This window comes from Suhomyces tanzawaensis (assembly GCF_001661415.1).
Source record: "Suhomyces tanzawaensis NRRL Y-17324 unplaced genomic scaffold CANTAscaffold_7, whole genome shotgun sequence".
Classification (NCBI taxonomy): Eukaryota; Fungi; Ascomycota; class Pichiomycetes; order Serinales; family Debaryomycetaceae; genus Suhomyces; species Suhomyces tanzawaensis.
Window position 1 is genome coordinate 784484 of NW_017963642.1, and position 26898 is coordinate 811381.

The following is a 26898-nucleotide window of genomic DNA, read 5'->3' on the forward strand; positions in this document are numbered from 1 at the left end:
CAAAGAAGGAAGAACCAAAGAAGGAAGAACCAAAGAAGGAAACTCCGAAACAATCAAAGAAGCAACAATCTAAGAAACAACAATCTAAGAAGGAGCAATCAAAGGAAGACGTGGCCAAGGTAGATGCATTGAACGAAGTTTCCTTGAACGAAGAAGAACCTTCGAAAGAACAGGTTAAGGAAGACTCTCAAGAAATCCTGATTTCTGAACCTCAAGAGGAACGGAAGTTGGAAACTGCTGCCTGAGACAAAGAATAGCTAGCTAGCCAGTTTATAAATTTCGACTGTGCGTTAAGCATGGATATGAATAGATTGTACTATAGTAAAGCCATATCGTGAACGTTTTTTGTATCAGACGAGAGTCCCAGATGTCGCACAAATTATATGTCGCATTTAAACCAGTTCTGACTGGAACTATTTTGCAACGATAATACACAACCTTGAGTGGTCACCGCTACAACGATTTCGAGTTATACACTACAGTATTAGATAGTGTCCATTAGTTCAATTGTGAGCACAATGAACTCCTCAGGAAATTGGGAGTCAGATAGAGGGCCATCAACTTCGATGAATGCCTTCGCTAGTTCACTGCAACACGAACTACAAACCCAGGATGCTATCTCACAAGACATGATTGACTCCATCGTTTCCGTATCTGCATCTAGCGTTAACTATGAAGGGTATGACGAAGTTGAAGGTGGTACAGAAGAGAACCAAGACGTAGGTATGGGAACTTCAAACAGCACAACAGAACAACCCAGTTTGGAACAAATACAAAAAGTATACTACACTAAAGGGCTCGAAGAATTGGATAACTTACAATTACTTGACCTTTCGCCATTAGCAAACTGGAAATTGTCCTCGTTCAAACAGGGTTACGGTTTGAGCCAACTACGATATGACTCTCCTGATAGCTACTGGCAATCGGATGGAAGCAATGGAAACAATAACAATAACGCGATCACTAACAATCAATTGAGTAATCCACATTCTATAACGATCCAGTTTGCGAAGAAGGTATCTTTGGAAAGAATATCGATCTTCACTAATTTCTCACTTGATGAAAGCTACACTCCTTCGAGAATACGGATAATGGCGGGAAGCTCCGATGGCTGGGATTTGAGTGAAGTTTGCACGGTGAACTTTTCAAAACCAATTGGATGGTCTCACATCATATTCAATGGCATTCGTAATGATGGGGTGTTAAAATGCTTCATGGTGAAATTGGTTATTCTCGCAAATCACCAAGATGGCAAAGACTCACATATTAGGGCTATTCGTTGTTTTGGAAAAAAATCTGCCAATGTTGTTTCGACAGCACCCAAACCATCTCAAGAAATACTAAAAGATTTGAGTCTTGCTAGTGGAATGACTAGTGCATCAGGATTACTGTTGAATCACATAAGTAAACAATATTATAGCGACGATGAAGATGAAAATAACGACGAGAGAATGGAGGATAAAGTAACCAGCAGGATCTTAGGAAACGTTAATGATATAATCGGGTTCAACTCTGCATTTCAAAGTCTAGAGTTCAAAAGTGTTTCTTCCATCAGATAACTTTGGCAGTTTGACATAATTCAGTTCTATTAGCATCTACAAGCATTTACATTGAGATTTTCGTGCCCATCCTCTATTTTTATTAATAACTAATTAGGATTAATTTTTAACGAGAAATCAATAATACCACATCCTTGATGAATGGAAGATGTAGAGTAGATATCGATATCATTACACAAATAAGTGCTAAGATTCTGCAAAGTTAAACCTCCAGAACATTCCAACAAGAAGGATTTACTGTTCTTGTAATGATTTTTCAAACTTTGGGCCACCTTCTGTAATTCATCTCCCTTGAAATTGTCTAACATGATGACATCTGCGCCTGCATCAATGGCTTCACGGGCATCTTCTTCAGTGCTGACTTCGACTTCCACCTTGACTGCGAATCCACACACGGATTTAGCGCTTTGCACGGCTTTGGTGATACTTCCAGTAGATGTGATATGGTTATCCTTCAACATAACCATTGCACTCAAATCGTATCTGTGAGTATCCACACCACCTACCAACATGGAATACTTTTCAAGTTGTCTCAAGCCCGGGGTGGTTTTCCGAGTACCGGCGATTATGCCGGTGTAGCCATTTTCGTCAGCCAACTTCTTCGTAATGTGGGATTGGGTAGCGATACCTGAAGCTCTAGCCAAAAGATTCAAAGCAGTTCTTTCGGATAACAAGATTTTACTGGCTGGACCTTTGACGGTAGCGACGACAATTTTACCGTTCTTAGCCTTCAACTCCTCCTCTGTTACGTATTGACCTTCCGTGTAGTGCCATTCAACTTCCAATTCACACTGTTTGAACACTTCAGCTGCAAAAGGAACACCACAGATCAATCCAGCTTGCTTCATGTAGAGGGAACCTGTTTCAACCTTGTTTCCGACCACGAATGCTCCGAAATCAAATGAAGGCACATCCTCGGTCAAGAAGTCGGTGATCTGTTGCTTCCACTTACCATTAGCTGGTAATAAGTTGGCGTATGCTGAAGCCATTTCTCAGGTGGTGTAGTATGGATGAGTTCATTTTTCCGGGGAAAATGGACGATATGAGACCTTTCCAAATCTAACCTCCGGGTCATAATATGCTGCGACAAGTAAAGTCCACCAGAATACCAGCAAGAAATCCAACGAGAAATCCCACATGATATGACCATGGCCAAAAGCACAAAGGAGAAAGATCCTAAACGGACCGTGCAGACTGTTCTCAACTTCCCTTCAACTGGAAAAGCATTGAGTACCACCTGTGGAGAATGCGGGATGACATATTACTATCACATCGCCAAAGATACCGAACTTCATAAGAAATACCATTTCAGCTTCGTTAATGGGCTAGTATGGCCTGAGTCGATGTGTGGCAAGGTTATTGGCAGCTTTGATATTATGGTTCCCGTCAGAAAGGGCAAGGGCCTCAAGTCCAAGGTTTCGAAGGACGCGGTCGAAGTACGGATAGTGTCAGTAGAGAAGGGGAATAAGCGCCAGATCCTGAAAACGGAGCAGCTCCTTCAGATGGTCAACCAGGAACTTAACGCTCCCCAAGATCCGCAGTCCTGGAAGGATGAGCTTCAAGAAGCTGGAAGGGCCTTCCTTCTAGTCATCGATAACCGGGCCATAGGCATTTGTTCCACCGACCCGATAACAAACTTGGAGGTACAATCTCGCTGGATGATTCACAAAACACAACAATTGGTCCCCAAGCAAGTAAATCGGGCCACAAGAGTGGGGATTTCCCGAATATGGGTTGCACCCAAGTGGAGACGTTTCGGTCTAGCCAAAAATTTATTGCAGATAGTTCTAGATCATACGTTCTATGGGATCAAACTAAAAAAGGCACAAGTTAGTTTTAGTCAGCCCAGTTACAGTGGTGGAGAGTTGGCCAAGAGTTTCAATGGGGTAATTCATAAGAGTGGTGAAGTATTGGTTCCAGTCTACTTGGAGTAAACTCAAGGACAGAGTGATAGGTTAACCAGGAAGTTAATAGAGTTATAATAAAAATTGTCTAGGGTATATAAGTTTTAACGAAAGCCTACTCATCAGCAAACACTTTCTGACCTCCTGCGACCTTCACCACATCTTCAACATAATTATAAACGAGGGCAGTAAGTCCTCCGTTGACTAAGACCTTGATTCCCCGAGGAAGTGAACCCTTGAACATGGCTCTAGGCCCTTGCTCAACAAATAAGCGGTAGGCGGTGGTAAGAGAGTCACGATAGACTGCTTTTCCATTTTTCAGCTGCATATGTGTTTTGATGACATCGAGTGGCTGGGTGACTGCAATCACCGCACATGAGGACAAGAAGTGCAAACCCATCAGTTGGAAGGCAGTATGCTTATGGCCAAACCAATTCTGGTCATTGTTGTGTGGATCAAGAACCTGTCTGGTAGAATTGTAAGTCCATATCCAGACAGTAGAAATAGCCACTTGACGAACCATGGTGATACAAGATCCAGCGGTGAATGCATTCAAACCTTTCAAGGAATACATTTCACGAACTGTTCCAAAAAACGTCAAAGATGGGTGTTGGTTATACTTGATACGAAGTGCATCCTTTGGGTTGTGAGGCTTGGGAGGCAGGAATTTGGAGGAAGGCTTTCTGCTTTTGGCTTGTCCAATAAGATCTGAAGTGTAGTATGCATGTGGCGAAATGTATTGCTTACCGAATTGAGCCTGATGTTTATGATGTTTGGCAACGTTTCCGATAGCATCTTGGGCAGAACGCGTTATCTCATTATTCAAAGTCATGTTCTGAATCATAGTGATCTTGATATTTTCAAAAGGGATCAAGCACAAGGTCTCGAAGAATGCACTGATAACACCAGCAATCACTATTCTAGGGGCGCTTGTCTTAGTGTGTCCATGAGATTCAAGCGCCATGAACTTGCTCAGCCAATTGTACAGGATGAGTCTTGTCAGGTTCTTCAAAACACTTCCTAGCACCAAAGCACTACCACCCTTGTATAATTGACCTATGGTGCCTGGATAATTGCCTGGAATTTTCCATTTTGCCATGTAGGCCGTATTGTTGAGCTGTTGCTGCGTTTTGATGAAATCAAATGGATATGTGATGGTGGCAGACACACCAGCAGCAGTGCACCCGGACACAAGGGCCGTCAATAAGTTATCGCCGACGTTAGGTTGCTTCGAGCTCATTTGGTTGGAAAAATTGGTGCAAGGTCTGAAGGAAAACTTTTTTATTGAGGCGATTCACAATTAGGCCTTGTGTTGCGAAATCTATCAATTTTATGTTATCTGACTGTGTCTGGCACTCTGGCTGATATGTGGACCCCGATAGGATCCTTTGAGCATATGAACTTAAGCATCGATGTCGCACGTGAACATTTACACGTGATCTACTACGCAGGTAAACAAATCATCCCCATAATTCTTCGCAACCCCATCAGTGCCAATGCTCCACAATGTCTACAGATGACTTAGTTAGTCGAACTGAGCCTTCCACCCCCATAAGCAGCAGCAAAATTGAAAGACCTGGACTGAGTGGACCCTTTTCAACCATCAGAGATGGTCATGGAGTGCGATTGCCTCCATACGAGTTACCCCAAGTGACTGCTCGTTTGAGCAAAGAAGTTTCACGTCCACTGTCCAGATCTAGAACCAAAGTCACCACAGGGAGTACTCGAAACACTCCCAGATCAACTCCTCGAGCTACGCCGCACGGAACTCCCAGGGGGACCCCCAGAGGAACTCCTACTAGGATCAATCGGAGAGCCAGTGAGGTTATTGAACAACGGAATAAGCGAAGAAGAAGGTCATCCATGCTACTCACTGAAAGTGGGGAGGCAGTATATGACCCGACCTATGTGGGACCCATTACCATTGACTATTTAAGATTTTGGTGTAAAGTCCTGATCAAAGACAAAGAGAAGGAGAAAGAAATATTACGAACAAATAAGTTGCAAAGCCCCCCTCCTCCTATACAACCACTATTAGTATCTCCTTCTGCTAGAGACTTTGATCAGTCATTGCCGTTACCATCGGAATCAGCCGGGCTTCTTCAATCACCTTTTCAGCTTGAAGGGAATTATGCCAAAATACATACCGAGAGTCCTCTGTTTGAGGAATACAAGGTCCTTCCAATACGCAAGTCACGTTCACAAGAGGAGCATAAGATATCTGGGGAAACTCTGCCATCTATTCCTGAAGCACTGAAGCCCAAAACCTTCTCGTACCTAGAAAAAATACTAATGACTAGAAAAATGAAAAATCAATCTCCCTCGAAAGCACGAACGGGAAGAACAGCCAAACGAACACCATTGCAAGAAATAGAGATCACTTCACGTCGCTCGAGTGTATCTTATCGCAGAGACGAAAATGCTGAAGTCCATCACAATGAAAACGACTTCCTAGTGATTCAAGATAAAAGTGAAATATCAAAAGAAAAAGAACTGTCTCCAAAATATGAAGGGCATCAAGAATCCCAAGAGTTGCCAAATTGGGCAAGTATACACAGTGAGAGTGGCGAGAATAACGACACACCTCAATATGAAATACCAGACTTTAATGAGGCACCGATAACAAATCCGACAATCAATGAACAAGAAGAACAGACAAATATCGATGAATTAAAAGCGGGCAGTCTTACTCCTGAAAGGCATCATCAACTAGGCATTTCACTATCCTCGCTTGAGTTCAGTCCTAGTAAAGTCATAACGCCACAAAATGGGACTTCACCTTTCCAAAGAACTAACTCTTCGAATCAAATTATCCAAGAGGAGTACACATTCGGTGATGGTAATCTTTCCCATACTTTTATTGAACTGCCATCCACTAATAGTGAAGATTCCTTGATCTTGCCTTTGCCAGAAATCAAAATTCCAGCCGTGGGGTTGAACTCTAACATACCACAGGATATTCAGGTACCAAATTCGCGTATAGTCTCCTCCGATTTGAACCGCTTGTCCACAAAATCGATGCCAGCAACAAGCGTGCGATCCCTCGTTAAGTCAATAAGATACCATTCTATTGCAAGTATAGCGGATTCTACAGAAAAGAGGCCCAAAAGGATAACATCATTATCACAAGAAGTTTACCAATCACTTCAAGAAAAATCGGACCAGTTTTTGGATAGTTTGATGTCTGATTTACATGCCTATGCAGAGCACAGAACTTCAACTGACTCCCCACGTATTAATTTAAGTGATGTGCTTTTGTACTTGAATAGGGTAAACTTTGTTGGTTCTAAGGAAAACAGGGAAGTAGAAGTCAGGAAAATATCCAGTCTTGCTCAAAATTATTTGCCATTGGAGCTATTAATTTCCTTGGATAATAATTTGAATGCCGGTAAAATGCGAGTTGAACATTTCGTCTCTCAAGATCTAGATGCATCTGATTCCGATAATTTTATTGAATCTGAGGATTCTGATGTATATACAGATTAATTGATATTTACAGTAATTCCTTTAGGAATAATTGAGTAGTCTTGTAGTCCAATAATTAGTAAGGCATTTAATTGCCCTCAATTTAGACTTCAGGTTCATCATGACTGGTGGGATCCAATGATCTCACCCCTCTCACCTTTGATTAATTTGAAAAGCTCAAATATAGCTGCTGGAGTCACACCTTGGATTCTTCTTGCTTGACCAATGGTTTTCGGTTGAATAGTATTTAACAAATGGCAAACTTCGTAAGAAAGTTTGACATTTCCTTCGTTGTTGTACCTGTAGTTTTGAGGTAAAAGCAAGTTCTCATCAGCCTCGTAGGCTCTTAAATGAGCTTCTTCCTTTTTTAACCATGGATCATAGGTGCTTTCAACATCAATTCTATTCGCCAATCTATGATTAACATTTTGATAATACTCGGGAATCGAACCATCAACAAATTTACTCATATGAGGTAAAAAGTCATTAATCAGAATACCTTTGTAAGAGAGTAACTTCCAACCATCAACGACAGTCTTCGCATTAACGTCCAGTACCAATCCTCTCAATACAGGAGACCATTTAGCACCTGATAATGACAAATTCTTCAAGTGGTCCCTGATGGAGTTAAATTGTTTCATCTCACTTTTGAAATGATTATATCTTTCTTCGCTGACTACACCAGCTCTAAAACCCTTCTCCGTAAGTCTCATGTCTGCATTATCAGATCTGATGGATATCCTGAATTCAGATCTAGAGGTGAACATCCTATAAGGTTCCTCCACACCTTTTGTGATTAAATCATCTACCAAAACTCCCAAGTAACCATCTGATCTTTGGATCAATAATGGTTCTTTGTTCATTTCAGCTAATCCAGCATTGATACCTGCTAAACACCCCTGAGAGGCTGCCTCTTCATAACCAGTGGTTCCGTTGATTTGGCCAGCCAAATATATCCCATCTACTAACTTTGTTTCCAATGTCATCTTAAGTTCTCTTGGATCGATGTAGTCATACTCAACCCCATAACCTGGTTGCACCATTTTCACATTTTCACATCCCGGCATTAACTTGACCACCTGCTCCTGAATTTCTTCAGGCATGGTACATGAAATTCCGTTAGGATATACCAAATCAGTATCCAAACCTTCTGGTTCCAACCACACCAAATGCGAAGTCTTTTGAGGAAACTTGATGATTTTTGATTCAATTGATGGACAATATCTTGGCCCTTTAACTGTTTCCCTAATATGAATAGATTTATCCAAATTGTCGGCTATTAGCTTGTGAAACTCCGGGGTAGTTCTGGTCATATGGCATTGAACTAATTGCTCTTGCAAATCAACCAGATCATTCATATACGACATGGGTTGTGGGGGATAGTCTGATGGCTGAGGGGTCAAGTTTGTATAGTCAATGGATTTGGAAGACAATCTTGCTGGCGTACCGGTCTTGAGTCTTCCTAGTCTAAATCCAGCTTCCCTGAATGTTTTAGACAAACCAAAAGTGGCTTCCTCTCCAATTCTTCCGGACGGAAAACTCTTTAACCCTATATGAATCTCCCCACCTAAGAAAGTACCAGTGGTGACAACCACTCGAGAACAGTTCAATACTCTACCATCTTCAAGAATTATACCTTTAACAAAACCATAATTTCTCCCACTTGGATCCTCTTCAGTCTTTGGCTGAATTATCACATCTTTGACTTGAGCCTCAAGGACTTTCAAGTTTGGATAATTCAAGATCTCATTTTGCATTTCTCGGAGATAAATGGCTCTGTCGATTTGGGCTCGAGGACCGTGAACTGCTGGACCTTTGGAAGCATTCAATATCTTGAAGTGGATACCCGCTTTGTCGGTTATCCGAGGACTGACACCATCCAAGGCATCTACCTCTCTGAGGAGAGTGCCTTTGCCAACTCCTCCCATGGAAGGGTTGCACGATGCGGTTCCTATTTTTGAGATATCAGGTGTGATGAGGGTTGTTTTGGCACCACTCCTGGCAGAACCTGTGGCAGCTTCACATCCAGCATGGCCACCTCCAATAATTACCACTGGATGGTGCTCGGACTGTGCTAGTTTTGCAGATAATTCTGCATTAATGACAATAGAACGGGTAAGACGAGGTGGTTGAAGTGATCGAATCCTATGAAACATAGTATCGGATAAACTCAGAAGATCAAGAACTAATCGTGTTGCCACCTGAATGTATTGCTAATGTGTATACTCAATCTGCTCACAATAAGTTTGAGATTTCGATGCACACAACCAGTGCTATAGATTTCGCACTTCACATTTTCATCTCATCTCATCACCAACACCATGACAGCAGACGATCTCGAAGACGGACTTGAGTACGAAGTTGACTTCGCTCCTAGTGATAATGAAGCTGATCCATCCTTAGTGGACCATGAAGACTTACCTGTTGAGGGACAGAAGGATGTTTCTTCTACCCCGATGGTGACAGAAGCCATTACTGGTAAGAAAAGGAAGCAAAAGACGAACAAGTTACAAGACAAAAAGAGGATAAAAATGGAGATGGATATTCAACAGAAGAAAGATCTCTCTAAGGAAACATCACCTGAAGTTATTGCAGACTTCATTAACCAAAAAATTCGTCACAAGAATGATGACTTATCTACTTTGGAGTTGGCCGAATTATACTTCAACAAATCCGACATAAGATCTTCGGCCGAGTTTGAAGAAGCCAGAACCTTAGAAAACTTGTCCAAGTACCTCACTGGTCGTTTCAAGAATATGTTACCTTCCAAAAAGGAAAAGAAAGAGAAGAAGAACAAGAACAAAAAGGAAACCACAGGAAAGGCAGAAGATGACAAGAGCAACGCTGAAGAAAGAAAGTTCATTGCCATAGTGTCCATGTCAGCCATCCGTGCTTGCGATGTCCACCGTTCTACTAGAGAATTGGAGGGCTCTTCTCTCAAGCTCATTAACAAGAACAAGGTAGATGTGGATTTGAAGCTTGTTAAGACTACAAGATCCAGAGTATTATGCTGCACCCCCGGGAGATTGATAAAGGTTTTAAACAGTGAAGGTGGTGAGTTAAGAAAGGATGAGATCAAGATTGTAATTGTTGACAACAGTTACTTGGATTCCAAGTGTCAAAATATATGGGATATAAAAGAAACCACCGAAGTATTGAAGGAGTTAACCAAAGAAGGCTCGAAGATTTATCTTTATTAGATACTCATGCGTGAATACGAGTCAATTCTACACTACGGGTAAGTTAGATCATCAAAGAAATCGTAACAATGCATTTATTCATGTAGGTATCATGTAGTTGGTTAGTCTAAACCATCAGCAATGGCAAATAAATATTCTTATTTGCTCTATGGTAATCAGCCACACCTCTTACGATAATAGAACCTATCACCTCATCTACCAAGACGGTTTGGCCGTTGATTTTAGCAAGCCTTTCCTTTAAATGTGTGCTCTTAATATCAGAAATAGAGCCCTCCAGAGTGAATTGTAACAAATAAACCACATTGGCAAACAAGTGCTGAGCTCTAATTTTAGTTTCCTTTGATACTTCACTGCTACCGCTCTCGCTCAATTTTTCAATGCCTTTAATAAGCTTATTATCCACCAAGTCCAAGAAGCAGGAATTCTTCAACAGTTGAAATACTTCGGTAAAGTACTCATTTGAAAATAGATGTCCATATATGTATTTCTCGGAATCCTTGGATGATGAAAGGAAACATGAGGCAACCTCGTATATCATGCTTGATAATTTTAATGTAGGTCTAACAGGGTAATCGTTCATATTGTTGTCAATACTACCCAGCACAATGTAATCAATGTGTTGTTCAAATTGATCCGAGAACGATTCTCCAATGATGGTTTTGATAATATTGTTGTACAGTCTTGTAGCAAGCTGTAGCAATTCTGAAGATGTTGTTTCTCTGATATCTCTAATTCCTGCAGTTCTCCCCTTTATTATCAACACAACCTCCAATAAGTAGTACCATTTCTCGATACTCTCATCATCAATTTTATCCAAATATACATTAATGCTATTGAGGAATGCATCAATTTTATCCCAGAAGTTGTCACTCAATACTTGAGACAAAGATTCAAATTCAGACTGGAGTTTTCCAGCACTAAAATTACCCAACTTGAGATTTTTGGACTTGGATAAGGTTTCGAACAAATTATTTAAACAATTTGATGGTTTTAGCTTGGATAATTCTGTCTTTTGAACTTGAATATACTCACTGTAATCGTTGGAGAAGTCAAACCATTGATTCAAGGTTTCATATACGCTGTCATTGGTAGAAGCAGCAGAGGAGAATTGAGTGATAGTTTTGATGTAACGATCAATATCTTCATCCATGATGTCCACTAGTTCTAAGGAAAATAAATTGGGGCCAGCTGATTGGATTGATTTATTAATCATTTTCCCTCTGACAGACTCAACAATTTCAGAATCAAGTTTATTGAAATGGCCTTGATAAGTTGATTTTATACATGATATGACCAGCTCCAATAACTTGGACAAGTCCTCTGACCTAGCTTCCTGTTCGAATAATTTGATAAACTTTGATTCCAAATCGTTTTGACTGATGACATAATACAAATTCTTCAAGCTCATAATAAAATTATGAAATAAGATCAACGACTCGGATATATTGTATTGATACGCACTCAACACTTCCTCAACAAACCTGAATACCTCATCTACTCCTAGGTTGATGAACTGTTCAATCAGCTTTTTGGTTGCATCCAGACAGTATGAAGTATATGAATGCTGATCGAAAGGAATACTTTTTTCCTCGACCCAGCTACTGAATCCGATGATTTTGGGACCCGACCATATTTTGGTGTACGTTTGGAGCTGCTTGGTCATTTCGTTGTTAGGTTGCAAGAAGTATGAATCCACATAACCCAAAGTATTCTCAATGTACTTGAATAAGGGGAAAAAGTCTATACGTGAGTTCAGAACTTTCAACTTACTCAAAAGCTCCCGAACATAACAACGTCTTAAGTCTATGAACTTTCTTGACACCTTATCTAAAGTATTCAAATCAGAATTTCCGTGGTTCAAGATTATGAATGCAACGATGTAATTAATAATAGGTAAGGATTTTCTATTATAAGTCTCAAAATTGGCATTAATATATTCTTCGTCATCAAATTCATTATTGGAATCCTCCTCATCAAATTGATCTTCCTCAAGAATAACCTCTAAATCTTCTTCTACCAAAACTTTATTGCTGATTAAATCATTTAACTGAAATCTTTGATGTATTCTGAAACTGTCATTGTACGATGAGTAATAGGACGTGGTGAACTTGGAATAAGTGGACAATTCTCTCTCAAGGTATCTATTATAATTGTACCTCAACTGGTTGAATTTTTCATTCAAAGAATTTTCATTTTCAAGAATATCTCCAAATAGTGTGCTGATAGTATGATATACTTTCGAATAATAGATTAAAATTGATGTGTGTAAAACTGGAGAGGCTTGCTTGGAATTGATCCTTAAATCAAGCTTTGTCAACTTTGTAAGAATTAAATTTCTTAAAATGGTAATCTTTGACTCTTGCCTGGCGGATGAGGCCCTTTGATTTTTTACTAAAGAGCTAAATTTTGAGAACGAGTTCTGAGATGAAAAGCTCAAAAACTTTGATGACTTGTATGACAAATGAGACAATTTTTGATCAGATTCGACAGTAGTGGAATTCATTTTCTCAATGTCTTCTGCAATTTTGATCAAATCTCTATATTTACTCCCAACCAAAGAATGAAGCTCAGCTTTTGCATTATCGATGTTTTCCTTATAATCATTATTGAGTTTCTGGATTTGAGGTATGGTCAAGTGGGTGAAAAAATCATCCACCGTGGTCAATGGGGAGTTTTCATCTTGGATAAGCTTATTTGATACGTCAGCCATTTCTCAAGAACCTTATGTTGTGTTATCTTTCAACGATCCAATTCGTGAATCTAGGAACAGAATTGAAAGTCTGTCTATAATCCCTTCGAAATCTATATTCTCCTAAACTCAATCAGTAGTTAGAAAACTGAAACACGATTCAGAACCCTTTGAAACAGCTATTTCTCTTGCGCGAGGTGTGCAGTTGATCTTTTCATTTTGGGCACGGTTCTAAGAAATCGATCGAGAAAGTCACGTGAAGTATGAAAACCAAATCAGGAAACCAGAGGCTAGAGAAGTTGTGCCCGTACTTGAAGATGAACCAGGGTGACTATTCGGTGATCAAAGTAGTTGTTGGCTTGGGATGATCTTTATTTGTTTATCGAATCTTCTCCGACCATTCTGCCCATACTTTTTGCCATGAACCCAACTTTGAGGAATCAGATTTGCAATCGTCATAGCCAGTATTTTGACGTTGTACCGCACCGCACTTAGTAGTTCATTTATTGATTTAGCACGTCAGTAAACTCATACTGAAATTCATTGCTTATTGTTTGTAGGGCCAGATTCTCGTAACTGCTTCGGCAATCGGTCTACAGAAGTACCTATCTCATCCCTTAGGTAGACAGCAAAAATAAGTGCTCATAAATATGAATACATACTGTGATTTAGAATTGAAGGGTTTTTCTCGGAGGTGGGTATAATTTTGTTGGAATTTGAAGCCAACATCCGAAATCCAGCTACAGCACTTCCGAGAACTAATTGCGTACACAGTGACAAATTAGTAACCTGGAAAACAAGAATGGGAATCATTCACACAACTGCTGGTATACGATATCTGTAGGCCACTCTGATTTTTAGGCTATACTAGCCAAATCACTCCTTTATCCATCTTTGCTCAACCGCACATCCTTTTACTTACCCGGAAAGTGAAAAATCTGTTGGATGGTTTATGGGTGCAAGCGCGCTTATTCACTTATTACCCAATTAGGCATGAGTCATATCTTTCTTTATCATCATGGATAAGAAGAGGAGCAAGACAAGCAGGTCTCGTACGGGATGTCTAACGTGTCGCAAGCGTAAAAAGAAGTGTGATGAGTTGCTGTACCCAAAATGTCGATCTTGTGAAATTAAAAATGTGGAATGCATTTGGCCAACTTCAAAACACGAACTCCACCGAAAACTAGAACAAGTCAAGTATGTGGCAGACTCGAAGAAACCCATACGACAAGACTGGAAATCACCAAACCATAAAAAACACGGCTACTTCTTGGAGAGAATAGCGATGCAGCAGGACTGCGTTGAGGACCAGATAGAGAAGCTGACAAATCCAACCCATCTGACCAAGACTGTGTTTGAAAGACAGGATATACAAGAAGCCACAGAATTGAAAACCCTCCATACTTTGAATCCTTCTTTTGATGCAAAGTATATCTCCAGTCCCCATTCTACCACCTCAGTAAAGCCCCCTTTGCAGAAGCATCTGTCCACCCAGCAAAGCTTAACTTTGGTTGACCCACTTACTCTACTTGAAGACTACGATGAAATACCAGACCCAAGTACATATTTTCTTGAAGACATGCTGATGCAGATCCCTGGGTCCGCTACACAGCCCTTCTAGTTCAACTACATGATCATCCGAGCTTGTTGTCTCCAAGTCTGAAAGGCTCAAGACTACACTTTTCAAGTCCCCAGCACTTTCGGTAACTCTGTCACTTCGCTACGTCCGTGAACTGCCCCAATTTTGCCCTCATAGAGTGTTCACTATCATCTACTAGCACTAGTTAATATTTAATTCACACCACAATAATAATAATGAATAGAAGCTACTTCTGAGTAGCAATATTTAGTATAGCGAGCCCTTCGGACGAAACTGTTCTATGATAACCTTTTAAATATGAAAAGCTGGTAGGGGGTCTTAGCCACCTCCCTGCTCGTTCGTACTTCTCCGTTTCGGATTACACAATATGTGTCCGCGCTCAATATTAGAAAAATCCATCTCGACCCTCCATATTGTCAAATAACAAAATAGGACTAGAGTCATCCCAACTGCTCAGGAACTCTAAAAACACGACAAGGAAGCTCTACATCGACTAGTCTGCCTTTTCAACACAACCATTTCGACATACTCACGTTATGACGTCCTTACACAACCCGGTCAGTGACAACCCCGGTTACTACCCTGAACAAGCCCCAACGTATTACACAACACACAACACGGTACCCAACCAACATAAACCCGTAAATCATGACATTGAATCGAGCAGATCCCCCACATCCTCTCACTCCACTCCTTTCTACGACACAAATCCCCAGAACCTTCCTGAGAACTCCCCACTTCCAAGACCCCATCAACATTTCTTCCAAGAACTGGTTCAGAACGAGGAGGAACCTGTGACGAATGACCAACCTGCTGAGCAGCCGTTCTACGTCAATGCCAAGCAGTACCACAGGATATTGAAGAGAAGAATAGCAAGAGCCAAGTTGGAGGAAAACTTAAAAATAGCCAGAACAAGAAAGCCTTACCTCCATGAGTCTAGGCACAAGCATGCCATGAGAAGACCAAGAGGCCAAGGTGGAAGATTCTTGACTGCCGCAGAGATTGCAGAAAAGGAGAGATTGGAAAAATTAAAAGAGTTGGAAGATAAGGATAGAGTGCCCGAATCAGAGGAAAAACCTCTGAAGGAAGAAACAGAGCCTGCTAAGGAACAAGTAGATGAATCCATTTTTCTGGATTTAATAGCTTAATCGGACGGTGAAGACTACAATGGTCGAAGGACATAAAATTTGTTTATTTCTTGATACTACGTGGAAGAACACTGTTATTGTATTAATTAGGAATGTATGTGTTATGAAGGACTCTATGAAATTTGACGTAGTATTTCGTAAACTACGTTAAAATAATTATGCTAAACCTAAATTCTTTAACCCCATCTGCACATCTTCTCCCAATTCGTTTAATACCCTTACGTCAACCTTTTTAACATTTTGTAGAATGACGCTCTTAATACCAACGTAATCGGTGTTCTTGACGTTGCTCAAAGGATCAAATGGCTTGTTCTGAATGGAAACAATCTTGGAGAAGTTTGAGCCGAAAGATGAGGTTTCCAAATCCAACTCGTTTAAAGCTCCCGAGTTATTGCTGCTTAAAGAAACAGATTTAATGATACCATCATAACCATTCAAATTTTTAACTAACTGCAGTATAGTTGGCACTAACAAAGAAGAATAGTTGCCATTAAAACCTTGAGATCCCAAAAACTGTGATATTCCCAAATTTCCGATCTTTTTATCTTGTAAGTTGATGAATCCCTGCAAAGTAGGCAAAATCAAGTTGGTAAACAATTGTTGGAACACCCCAGCCTGGACAGAGTCTATGAGCCCGATGACAAAATCACCATCAAGTATAGATCCATTTGTGTACTGTGCATTCTCTTGGTTCAAACTCAAAGAATTTAATGTACTAATAAACACCACAAACCTCTTAAGAAATTTATCGGTTCTGGATGTCTTGAGACGAGTCAAAATTAAAGTGGCGATGTCTCTCAAGTAATTGGTCAAGCTGTTCAATGGGATGTTTAAAAGAATGCTCAACAATAAATCAAAACCATATCCATCATTAATTCTGGAAGAAATTAACTTTTGGAATACACCAAGCAATGGAGTCAAATTGGAGGTAAATACGCTGGGGTCATGTTCAACGATACTAACCAACAATCTGGTGATACCCGGAATATTTCCTTTAAATTCCCACACTGATGGGGAAAGTAATGGTTTGATTAAATTATGATAGGCTGGTGGCAATCCCGATCCCTTAGGATAATTTTCCAACAAGTAGGCTAACACCTGAAAAGTATATGGAACAAACTCTTGGACATCCTCACCCAAAATATCCAACAAAGCCGGGATGACCAATTCAATGAACGCATCAAGTTCATTGAGTCCAAATTTGATCAACAAACCAATCGCTTCAAAGGTGTAATGGGAAAATTTGGGGTTTGCGGGATTCTTTGCAGTAATCTTCAAAATTCTCAATAATTGCTTGATAATAGGTAATCTTTCTTGCAAGTCGTTTTCTATGGTGTTTAAGATTCTGACAACGCCTTTCATCAAGAATTCATTCTCAGACAACTTCTCTGGCGATTGATCATTCAAGAGAATGAGGTTAAAGAGATTTGTTAAAATTTCCGTGGAGAAAGGTTTAATATCTTGTTTTGTGAAGATCAATTGGTGGTTATCGTTGAAATTTGTCATTTCCAATAACTTTTCAATCGTAATTGCCGAGTAGGTATAAACCACGGGATTTGCGCCTGTGCTCAAGTGCTTAACAAGCAATGGAATTGTTGCTAGCAATTGGTCTTTAGTGAGTTGATTTCTGAAGTTCAAAATGTACTTGATCGAATCAACCTTGAGAATCGGATGGCTCGATTCATTGAGCAAATCTTGTGCAATGTTCTCACTGAAAAATTGAACAACATCGACCAAAACATTAGTTGAAGTAACACCTTGAGAAGTAATGTTACCTTTAGTTGCCAAAGAGCTGAATAGATAGATTGCAGTATCCTTGTTTTTCCAATTATCACCGGAAATTGATAAGAACTTGTTAACATACTTCATGACTGAGTTAGTCAACAACTCACTGTTGATTTCCTTTAACTCCTTAAGGAAATCAGTTGCAGACTTTCTCCTAGAATCGAAATCTGAACCTTCTAAGTCCAATCTAACAAAATTAATTGGTTCATCTTCAAACAATTCTTCATCAACCTCTCTAAAATAAATGTTTGGTAAAATGATTTTTTCGATGATCTCATTAATTGAGCTTTCGTTATTGAATAATGAATGGTATGTCTGAACTTTGACAATTGATGTCAAGAATTGTAATGCTTTGACCACCAATAAATCAAACTTAGGTTGACTGGTGACATAGTCAGTAATAAGAGACCATACTGAAGTTATGAAATTTTGGATCAATGGTTCGAAAACATCAGCATATCTGGTAATATAAAGTGAAACAAGTTCAATAATTGATGTTTTTAATTTAATGGGTACGGTGATTTCCTCATCGTCGTCAGATCCCTTATCGGTATAGATAAGATACTTGTGTACAATATTCATCAATACCACCATGTTGTCTTCGAAAAACTCTGGAATATCCTGACAATTGAAATCATAATAAATTTGGATAAGAAGTAACAAGTTCTCAAAATAAATGTTTAAAAGTGCTTGGTTGTCGCTGTTTTTCTCAATCAATTGGTCAAGCTCAACAAAAAGCTTCATAAATGGTTCAACAAACTGGTCTAAAACCATTTTAATCTCAAGAAAAAGCTCATCTGATCTGAACAACGGTCTCCATTTCTTGAAAATGGAATGTGAAACCAATAAGATGGCTTTGTTGCTGACAAAATCATCTAAGGATAATTTAGCTACCAAGGTCTCAATTAAATTAGTCCATCTATGAGGGAAATCACTCTCAGCTATTAATGTGATTGCCTCACCTATTTGAATTTGCAATTGATTGGGTAATTTAATCATCACATCCAAGATCTCGCCCTTAATTTTTTCAACATCTTCTAAGGGTAACAAATAATCGCCGTCATCGTTAGTCCATTTTCTTTTGATAAGGTTCTTGAAAAATAAGGCACCTGCAAGTCTTACCGAAACTGGTAAGTTGGTCGAGGAGATCACATGAAGCAAATTGATAGAGAATCCATTCTGACCCTCGATAGACTTTAATTGGGCTTCAGCTTGCTTGGCAAATTGAGGAGAAAGTGATTGCTCCAAGTAATTAGGAATAGCTTCGAGCGAGTTTTCAGCCATGACAATTGAAGATTCTTTTATAAATTAAAAGCTGTGCTTGAACCGAAGTTTAAATGGTCGCAACGGATATGAAAGAGCAGGCCTATCTCTAAGCTAGCGATAAGGCGAAGTGAATATCTAGAATTGATGCACAGTGTAGTAAGAAAACAAAAAATCTTTTCATACAGAACGGTCACGTGATCATATTCGTGATTCAGAGTTTAGAACCCAAACCAATGGTTAGAATGGGAGACCTTGAGAATACTTGAGGGTCGAAAGAGACCTCACTGCTAAAAAGTTGAGAATTCTCTTCTCTTGCTTTCCAAATTTTTCTTTCTCTACTCAGTAAAATTTGACTCAATAATTTGCCACCATATAACAGGATTCAAAATACACGGATTGATACCTTAGCCAGGTGAATTTCTATTGAAGACTTTCCGTGCAACTACGGGTGAATTTATGACATGCTCGCTAGCTATACTAGTCAGCGCTTATATAAGTATACAACTATACTGGCACTAGAATTCTCTAGGCAATTCTTTGGTAGTACCAGTCTACACAAGATTCTATCAATGACAAAGAAATAAAAATCTTCGTAGCTGAGTTCCTTACTTGGACAATGGCAATGTTGGTGCCTGTTGTTCTTTTTGTTGCTTTTGCTTAGCGACAGCGTAAACCAAACCAGCAACAAAACCAACAAAGATGGAAGAGACGGACCAGAAGTTGACAGCAGCCTCAAAGAAAATTAAACCGGAAAGGGCAATTGGCAACTTGTTCAAAGCTCCAACCATAGAGTAGGTGGTCGAGGAAGTGACTCTAACACACCAGGCGGAACAGTAGGAAATACCAACGGATGAGGCACCAGAAATAATCATGGCAACAACAGTGGAGGTTCTGCCGGTAGCAGGGAAGTTAAGAGCAAGGTTTTCAGCAGACCAATCTTCAAAAATAATAGAAGAGATCAACAAAATTGGGATTGACAACAAGTTGTTGTAGTACATGGTGTCGAAATCCTTGAAGTTGGTCAACTTGATTCTCTTTCTCATGATCAACACAAAGGAAGCGGAAGCAAAACAATTGGCAAACATCCAGAAGTAACCCAAGTACAAGGAAAGGGTGTCATCTGGAGTCTTGGCACTGTTGGAATCACCGTAACAAGCGAGGACCGAGGACAAAACCATCAAGAAGAAAGAGCCCAAGGTCATAGAAGTGACCTTACCACCGAACCATAACACTTCACCGTAAGCAATCAAGATAATGGTCAAGTTCTTGAAGATGGTGTAAACAGGAATACTCAAAAATTGCAAGGCCTTGGAAGCGGTGTAAATCATAGCAACCAACAAGAAAGCAATAGGAGACCACTTCTTGGCTTCGTCACGGTTGAACTCCCTGTAGGTAATGATGCCAAGGGCTTTCAAGGTACCAATGGTAACGATACAAACGATACATTGAACTGCAAGCAAGAAGAAGTTCAAGTTGAAGGAGAAACCAGACAAAACATACTTGTTAGTGATGGTCATCAAGATGGATGAAGCACAGTAGGAGAAAATGGAAATAGGTGCCGAGTTGGCAATGGAGCTGGAGGCTCCCGAGGATAATTTGTCCATGTTGAAGTTAATGTTGATGTTGTACTTTCGCTTGAGAAGGTAGACTGCTTGACTGATTAGGTAGATCAGGAGTATGCCCATAAACTAGATCTGTGTGATCTAAGACGAATGTGAAGAGGAATCGGTGACAAACTGATCAACTTTTCAAGATATCGAAATGAACAACAATCAAATTTTTAACCGTGCGGTAACCTGTAAAAATCGACGAGGACGTGGACGAGACGCGCGAGGGCGGTGGCTGGCACCACAATAGGGCGCGAGCACCGCACCACTACCACAATAAGCCATAAACGTTGACACAGGGGCACCCGATTGAGCTGCAACGATGCCGCCTAGGACCGTTGGCCGCTGCGCTAATGGAGGCATGGTAGCCATTTGGAGTCTGGTGGACCCTGCAGCAACCTGTAAAATGCCCCCGATGAGGCTTGGGCTCAGGGGGTAGGTGAGTTCCGGAGATCTACGCGACCGCGTGGGCCGTCGGAGATCCTGGCGGTACTGAACGCCCACAAACGTCGCTACAACGATGATTTTGCGGTTTGTAGTGCGGTGGTGTGCGCCTACGGTGGTGGTGTTGGACGTCTATTGCGGTGCTGGGCACGCGTCGCTATGCTACTAATAATCTCCCCTGTTGTAGATGCTGATATCCAGCTCGGCCTTGACGTCCACCATATCGGAAGCGTCAATACAGGCGTCCACACTGAAGCCTCTGTCTCTACGATCACGAAGGCGCTGGTTCTGGGCCCGGATCTTCTCTAATTCTTGCAAGTAGTTGTCCTCGACCCCGGTGACGTAGCTACCGGTGAAGACACCTACCTCGAACTGCTTCAACTGGTCGCTGGTGCAGCACGATATCAAGTCCTCCAAGTCCTGGAAGATCACCTTGTCGGCACCAATCACCTTGGCGATCTCGTCTTCGTCACGGTTGAACCCCACCAACGCCTTGGTATCGGCCAAGTCAATTCCGTAGATGTGATTGAATCTGATGGGAGGTGCGCAAGAGGCAAAGTACACATGTTTGGCACCGGCTTCGCGAGCCATGGCCACGATCTCTTTGGAGGTGGTCCCTCTGACGATCGAGTCGTCCACCAACAACACGTTTCTGCCCTTGAACTCGGACTCCATGGCGTTCAATTTTCTTCTCACCGAAGACCGTCTCTCCTGCTGGTCAGGCATGATAAACGTTCTGCCGATGTATCTATTCTTGACAAACCCTTCTCTGTAGGGAATGTTCAACGACACCGCACACTGTGACGCTGATGTTCTAGAGGTGTCTGGAACCGGGATCACCACATCGATGTCAAGGTCCTCGACCTTGGAGATCTTGGCTGCCAACTTAATTCCCATCTCGAGTCGGGAGTGGTACACCGAAACCCCGTCCAACACCGAGTCGGGCCTGGCAAAGTACACGTACTCGAAGATGTCGGGTGCAAACACCTTGGGCTCGACGACCTGGCGGAACTCGGGCTTGACCACCCCGGAGGAGTCCTTGGGAATGATCACGGCCTCACCTGGCTTGACATCTCTGAAGGTATGGAATCCATGTGCCTTCAACACCACCGACTCCGATGCCAACATGTAATCGCGAGACTTGTCGGCGTTGATTCTCTCACCGAACAAGAGCGGTCTGATACCGTTGGGATCACGGAACCCAATGATCCCGTAACCAGCCAACATGGCCACGCACGCATAGGCACCTCTGATAGCCTCCATGGTGCCGGTCAAAGCGGAAAATAAATCTTGGTTGTTGACTCTTGACTTGTTGAACTTGTCCAACTCGGCGGCAAACACATTGGTCAACAACTCGGAATCGGAGTCAGTGTTGATGTGACGGTGGACAACCTCGTCCAAGTACTTTCTCAACTCGATGGAGTTGACTAAGTTACCGTTGTGACTCAAGGTGATCCCGTAGGGCGAGTTGACGTAAAACGGCTGGGCCTCACTCCCTGCCGATGAACCAGCAGTGGGGTACCTCAAATGGGTGATACCCATGTTTCCAACGAGGTTGACCATCCTCTGCTGAGTGAACACATCTCTGGCCATACCATTACCCTTGCACTGGTAAAACCTACCCTTGGTACCACAAGTAACGATACCTGCGGCATCTTGACCACGATGCTGTAAGAACATGGCTCCCTCGAACAACTCGGGGGCCACGTTCTTCTGTTGGTCTGCCAACACTATGCCTAGAATTCCACACATCTGATATGATCGGGGGGTTGTTGTCTATGGTGCTTAAACGTATTAATAAGTGTCTATCGCACTTAAATGATAGAGAGCGATGCGTTAATCTACAAGAGTCAGTTTCTCCAGAATTTAGGGGATCTGAAAATTTTTACTTGCCCACGAACAAATGCGGAGGGGCCGGAGTCAACTTTTACTGCAAGTTTATCATTAATCTATTAGAAGATACCGCGCACAGAGGTGCATTGTACCGACAGGCGTCGCTAGGGCATCGGGGCCGTCGCACTAACCATCGCTACGGTAACGGTAACACTATATAGGGAGAAATGATTGCCAGCCGATCCGACGGCCGGCTTTGCTCAAGTTCAATAAGGATTGTTCAATAGCATCCTTGGGACTTTGGGTCCACTATTCAGTTCACATGTTGTCAGGATTCACTATCCTGGATAATCTTGGTTCATACTTTGCACCTATTTCCCGTTTCCCCTCTCGATGCACTCGTTTCTGCCCCTTGTCGAAGCTGAAACGTGACACCCTAACAATCTCGCACCGTCCAATTGTTTCCCCAGTAGTATGGCTACACCCTCCCGGCCATTAATATACTCCTCTTTCACCTCTCTTGGTACAATCACTTCCTACCGCTCAACTATCTGCGCCCGAATCCTGTATCCTTCAAAAACAAGCAAATCAACAAAAACGAAAACAAAACAAAAAAAACTTGTCGGAATACACTAGTGTGACAAAATATAAATTGAGATTCGGGCAATCAGAAAACTAGTCAAAAATCACAAACCTATTGCTTTTGTGGTGGTGGTGCTTGTTGAAATTGACCGTTAAATTGCTGTGGTGGATATCCATTGAATTGTGGTGGATATTGTTGGTATGGGTACCCTTGTGGAACTCCTTGTGGAACTCCCTGTGGGACTCCCTGAGGAACACCTTGGTAATATTGCATTGGTTGGCCCTGGGGAAGTGGAACTTGACCTGGGGCACCTTGTTGCAAAGGTGGTTGGCCGGCGACAGGACCTTGGCCAGGTAACTCTGGCTGTCCCTTGTACTCGTAGCCTGCCTTCTTATGGACAGTCTCGTTACCCTTTGGCAATTCCTCAATCTTGAATGGCCTTGGAATAGCACCGTCATTTTCTGCCACATACAAGTTTCTGTCAATGGTGGCTGGGATTGGCTTAATTTCAGTACCCAACTCTTGCTCGATCTTGTACAAAGAATAACGATCGTTCCAACTCATCAAGTTGATTGCCAAACCTAAGTGTCCAAATCTACCAGAACGACCGATTCTGTGTAAATAGGTTTCAGCAGTCTTTGGGAAATCAAAGTTAATAACAACATTGACTGCTTGAATATCGATACCTCTGGTTAACAAATCAGAGCAAACCAAATTACGGACTTTACCCTGTCTAAATTCATGGAAAACTTTGTTTCTGGCCTGTTGAGGCATCTTGGCATGGGAGTAGTAACACGAGTACCCCAATTCAGTGATCTTTTTGGCTAACAATTCAACTCTATTAGTAGAGTTACAGAATATGATGGATTGATTGATTTGCAACTTGCTGAACAAAGTGTTCAAACAGTGTAATTTTTGCTTTTCTTCAACGAAAGCATAGAATTGAGAGATACCCCTAAGAGTCAATTCATCCATTAAATTGATTTCGTAAGGCTTGCTTAAATGTTGATCCATAAAGGATTTGACTGCCAAAGGAAAGGTGGCAGAAAACAATAAAGATTGTCTAGTAGCTGGGAAGAAGGCCAAGATTTGTTCGATAATTCCCTTGAATTCCCTAGATAACATTTTATCGGCTTCATCCATCACGAAGAGAGGACATTCCGAGAAGTCGGCAATACTTCTTGCTGCTAAATCCAAGACTCTGCCTGGAGTACCAACCAAAACATGGACTGGGTCATTCAATCTCATAATATCATCTCTTAATAAAGTACCACCAGTGGTAACCATACATTGAACTCCTAAATGTTTTCCTAAAGTTCTGACAACTTGGGAGGTTTGCAAAGCCAACTCTCTAGTTGGAACTAAAATTAAAGCTTGGATTTTAGATACTTTAGGTTTGATTTGTTGTAATGAAGGAATGACGAAGGATGCGGTTTTACCTGTACCATTCTTGGCTCTTGCTAATATATCTCTTCCTGCCAATGCCATTGGAATTGACTCTTCTTGAATTGGAGAAGGCTTCTCGAATCCTGCCTCGAATATACCCATCAATAACTCTCTCTTCAAATTGAAATCCTCAAATGATTTACCTTTGGTGTTGGAAACATCCTCTGTTTGTGGTCTAGTATCCCTTTCAGGAATATTTAATTGAGACTTCCAGGAATCAGACATTTTGTATGTGTTCTAAGGTTCTAGTGATTTATAATAGTACAGATCTTGACAATAGCCAAGGATGAATCTTAGTAAGCTGAGGAATGAATACTAGTGGTGTTTTTGTGTGTAATAACCTGATGGTTGTATGGCAAATCTCGTGATCAAGTTGGGATTTGTGATACGGTTCAATTGATATGATTGATTCAGTCTATTGACGTTGGTAATGTGTGCTTCAAATGTACGTGCTGTGAATGTTGAGAAAATTTTGAATGCTATTTGATTGTGGGCACGACTAGTTACCCGCCCCCTGGCCAGTGATCGCTTGAACGATAGCTTATTGCAACACAAGGGGAATGGCCTAGATGCAAATATGTCATGATCCCTCGGGCTGTTTAAGTCTAAGTGGTCTCTCTTTACGGCCTATTATCAACAATATATTTATTATGTGATGCCCTAATCTGAAGAAATGTTCTCGACACATCCAACTTGACAAAGGGTTGCAGACAAATAATTTCTGCAGTTTCATACTTGTAGACCAACTTTGATATGTTTGTTACTACTCAATCACTCACTGTTTACTATCGATTAACAGTTATCCTTCCGAGGCCTTGCTACAAAAATCGCTGCGTTTACATCCTTTCTAGGCAATCGGTGTGCATGGGTGTCACTATACGAGGTACTCGTAACAAAACTTCAAATACCACAGGAAGTAATAGATCCCGTTGTGTCAAAACTGATGGGTAAGACTAGAACTACGGATATTGCAGCATTTCGATCGAAAACGGACCGTTATACTCAATGCTGCGAAAGTACGCCTGACTCGCTTGTAGAAAAGCTTATCGAGATTGAGACCGTTTAAGTACGATAGAAGGTTCAAAATGCTTCCTCGCAAAATATATAAAGACCTGCTGCATGGAGCAACTCTCTTCATGTGAAATCGTATCTCCATGTGACTTTGTGCAAATTTACATTGATCAGACCTGATCTGCGTTGCAACTTCTTTCTATAAATCTATTCGAGATACATGTTTTGGCAAGAATAGATTGCAAGTAACTTATGGGTTGACCTAACTTCATGTTTGAGATGCTTCTTCGTCACTGCCGGTGATTAACAGTTTGTTGAATAGAAGTAGAAGTGTAGTTTATGACACAATTATTGTACTGCCAGTCGAACGACAAAGGCTACACTAACCCATTGGTTTTAATGAGTGAGCGATTGGTTTATACTGTGGTTGTGTGTACTGTATTGTTTTACCACTTTCTTTATCTCTTGTTCACTCAATTCAATTTTTGTAATATTTGTACAATTTTGTCTAAATTTTTGAAGAATTGAATTAGTCACACTAACTTTTTCAACTGAATGAATTACAATTGCTAACTTAACAACATCACAAATGCCGATCCACGGATTTGAGAATTACATTGTGCAATCTATAAAGCTCTAGAATGATCTTACAATCTTTGCTTGAACTTGGTGCAAATTTGAACTAATCCTGTAACTATTGTTTCTAATTTGAAAGCGAATTAGGATTTTCAACGAATGGTTGGTTGACTCTGGATAAACGGGCCCTTAAACCTCCCCCCCTCTGAATTCTTTGGGACGGTTAGAGTTAGAGACAATCTTGGGCCCAAGATAATAAAATCCCTCCTGCGTATCTGTAGATTAAGTAGGCAAGGATATCATAATTCGGAGGGATTTCAAGTATAGAATACATGCAAAACCTACCTGATACAGCATTGTTCTTCTGATTCTCTTTCGATATGTTCTAGGATTGTGTTTCGTCTTATGCGAAGTTTTCACTATTCCCTAGGAAAGACCGTAATCACATTCCAACATCTGGGTCTTCTCGTGCTATAAATTCTGCTAGCTTTTCATCAACTCCAACATCTTTGACCATTTTACTCTCCATTTTGGCCATGATGTCTGCTGTGTCAACTTCGATCAAGAGTTGGTTATCATGTAGCTCGGCCACCAGTAAATTAAACGGATAGATACACGATTCCAGAGGACAGGAGATGAGTGCCAAAGTTGGCTGGATCAAGTGCTGCTTCAAAGGTGTAGAGCATAGTGGGCACATAAACATCTCCTCGATGAGCAAAAGTCATTCGCATCTCCAATAATTTCGCATTACTGAAAACCTACTCACTGATCGGTGAAATCAC

At 41.1% G+C, this 26898-nt stretch overlaps 16 protein-coding genes across 16 annotated transcripts in view; 7 read left to right on the forward strand and 9 right to left on the reverse strand.

The window, feature by feature from the left end:
- The window catches only part of SMI1 (Smi1p), a gene marked incomplete at both ends in the record, with an annotated part of 1689 nt that extends 1444 nt beyond the window's left edge, over nucleotides 1-245 (forward strand). Inside the window, one exon of the mRNA XM_020206986.1 lies at nucleotides 6-245. Coding sequence (XP_020062656.1) covers nucleotides 6-245 — 240 coding nt within the window. The remainder of the gene's footprint in view (nucleotides 1-5) is intronic.
- A 273-nt stretch (nucleotides 246-518) lies between these two features.
- Nucleotides 519-1559, forward strand: CANTADRAFT_56398 (anaphase promoting complex subunit; the record flags this gene model as incomplete). The annotated part of the gene is made up of 1 exon (XM_020210587.1): nucleotides 519-1559. The coding sequence occupies one exon, from the start codon at nucleotides 519-521 to the stop codon at nucleotides 1557-1559; it is 1041 nt and encodes a 346-aa protein (XP_020062657.1).
- Nucleotides 1560-1648: 89 nt separating this feature from the next.
- Nucleotides 1649-2548, reverse strand: CANTADRAFT_23652 (nicotinate-nucleotide diphosphorylase (carboxylating); the record flags this gene model as incomplete). Its single annotated transcript, XM_020206987.1, has 1 exon — nucleotides 1649-2548. The coding sequence occupies one exon, from the start codon at nucleotides 2546-2548 to the stop codon at nucleotides 1649-1651; it is 900 nt and encodes a 299-aa protein (XP_020062658.1).
- Nucleotides 2549-2707: 159 nt separating this feature from the next.
- On the forward strand, nucleotides 2708-3493 carry CANTADRAFT_91972 (uncharacterized protein; the record flags this gene model as incomplete). The annotated part of the gene is made up of 1 exon (XM_020211884.1): nucleotides 2708-3493. The coding sequence occupies one exon, from the start codon at nucleotides 2708-2710 to the stop codon at nucleotides 3491-3493; it is 786 nt and encodes a 261-aa protein (XP_020062659.1).
- Nucleotides 3494-3578: 85 nt separating this feature from the next.
- On the reverse strand, nucleotides 3579-4703 carry CANTADRAFT_56168 (uncharacterized protein; the record flags this gene model as incomplete). Its single annotated transcript, XM_020210553.1, has 1 exon — nucleotides 3579-4703. The coding sequence occupies one exon, from the start codon at nucleotides 4701-4703 to the stop codon at nucleotides 3579-3581; it is 1125 nt and encodes a 374-aa protein (XP_020062660.1).
- A 266-nt stretch (nucleotides 4704-4969) lies between these two features.
- On the forward strand, nucleotides 4970-6949 carry CANTADRAFT_23655 (uncharacterized protein; the record flags this gene model as incomplete). The annotated part of the gene is made up of 1 exon (XM_020206988.1): nucleotides 4970-6949. One exon carries the CDS (start codon nucleotides 4970-4972, stop codon nucleotides 6947-6949), a length of 1980 nt encoding a protein of 659 aa, XP_020062661.1.
- Nucleotides 6950-7047: 98 nt separating this feature from the next.
- On the reverse strand, nucleotides 7048-9084 carry MTO1 (tRNA modification protein; the record flags this gene model as incomplete). The annotated part of the gene is made up of 1 exon (XM_020211885.1): nucleotides 7048-9084. The coding sequence occupies one exon, from the start codon at nucleotides 9082-9084 to the stop codon at nucleotides 7048-7050; it is 2037 nt and encodes a 678-aa protein (XP_020062662.1).
- A 71-nt stretch (nucleotides 9085-9155) lies between these two features.
- On the forward strand, nucleotides 9156-10201 carry CANTADRAFT_27309 (uncharacterized protein). The gene has a single exon (XM_020208066.1). The coding sequence runs from the start codon at nucleotides 9250-9252 to the stop codon at nucleotides 10126-10128; it is 879 nt and encodes a 292-aa protein (XP_020062663.1). The 5' UTR covers nucleotides 9156-9249; the 3' UTR covers nucleotides 10129-10201.
- Nucleotides 10202-10234: 33 nt separating this feature from the next.
- On the reverse strand, nucleotides 10235-12838 carry CANTADRAFT_56228 (uncharacterized protein; the record flags this gene model as incomplete). Its single annotated transcript, XM_020210564.1, has 1 exon — nucleotides 10235-12838. The coding sequence occupies one exon, from the start codon at nucleotides 12836-12838 to the stop codon at nucleotides 10235-10237; it is 2604 nt and encodes an 867-aa protein (XP_020062664.1).
- Nucleotides 12839-13336: 498 nt separating this feature from the next.
- ZCF4 (Zcf4p) lies at nucleotides 13337-14700 on the forward strand. The gene has a single exon (XM_020208405.1). It carries the CDS (start codon nucleotides 13836-13838, stop codon nucleotides 14436-14438), a length of 603 nt encoding a protein of 200 aa, XP_020062665.1. The 5' UTR covers nucleotides 13337-13835; the 3' UTR covers nucleotides 14439-14700.
- Nucleotides 14701-14953: 253 nt separating this feature from the next.
- On the forward strand, nucleotides 14954-15565 carry HAP2 (Hap2p; the record flags this gene model as incomplete). Its single annotated transcript, XM_020211223.1, has 1 exon — nucleotides 14954-15565. The coding sequence occupies one exon, from the start codon at nucleotides 14954-14956 to the stop codon at nucleotides 15563-15565; it is 612 nt and encodes a 203-aa protein (XP_020062666.1).
- A 156-nt stretch (nucleotides 15566-15721) lies between these two features.
- Nucleotides 15722-18634, reverse strand: CANTADRAFT_91978 (importin-alpha export receptor; the record flags this gene model as incomplete). The annotated part of the gene is made up of 1 exon (XM_020211886.1): nucleotides 15722-18634. The coding sequence occupies one exon, from the start codon at nucleotides 18632-18634 to the stop codon at nucleotides 15722-15724; it is 2913 nt and encodes a 970-aa protein (XP_020062667.1).
- Nucleotides 18635-19221: 587 nt separating this feature from the next.
- On the reverse strand, nucleotides 19222-20301 carry VRG4 (GDP-mannose transporter; the record flags this gene model as incomplete). The annotated part of the gene is made up of 1 exon (XM_020210512.1): nucleotides 19222-20301. One exon carries the CDS (start codon nucleotides 20299-20301, stop codon nucleotides 19222-19224), a length of 1080 nt encoding a protein of 359 aa, XP_020062668.1.
- Nucleotides 20302-20832: 531 nt separating this feature from the next.
- Nucleotides 20833-22419, reverse strand: ADE4 (amidophosphoribosyltransferase; the record flags this gene model as incomplete). Its single annotated transcript, XM_020211887.1, has 1 exon — nucleotides 20833-22419. The coding sequence occupies one exon, from the start codon at nucleotides 22417-22419 to the stop codon at nucleotides 20833-20835; it is 1587 nt and encodes a 528-aa protein (XP_020062669.1).
- A 775-nt stretch (nucleotides 22420-23194) lies between these two features.
- On the reverse strand, nucleotides 23195-24754 carry DHH1 (DExD/H-box ATP-dependent RNA helicase; the record flags this gene model as incomplete). The annotated part of the gene is made up of 1 exon (XM_020211888.1): nucleotides 23195-24754. The coding sequence occupies one exon, from the start codon at nucleotides 24752-24754 to the stop codon at nucleotides 23195-23197; it is 1560 nt and encodes a 519-aa protein (XP_020062670.1).
- Nucleotides 24755-26558: 1804 nt separating this feature from the next.
- Nucleotides 26559-26813, reverse strand: CANTADRAFT_56469 (uncharacterized protein; the record flags this gene model as incomplete). Its single annotated transcript, XM_020210598.1, has 1 exon — nucleotides 26559-26813. One exon carries the CDS (start codon nucleotides 26811-26813, stop codon nucleotides 26559-26561), a length of 255 nt encoding a protein of 84 aa, XP_020062671.1.
- Between the last annotated feature and the right edge of the window lie 85 nt (nucleotides 26814-26898).

Excerpts from the sequence above, each read along its gene's own strand:
- ZCF4 (XM_020208405.1), top strand. The coding sequence starts at position 13,836 with ATGGATAAGAAGAGGAGCAAGACAAGCAGGTCTCGTACGGGATGTCTA.
- CANTADRAFT_27309 (XM_020208066.1), top strand. The coding sequence starts at position 9,250 with ATGACAGCAGACGATCTCGAAGACGGACTTGAGTACGAAGTTGACTTC.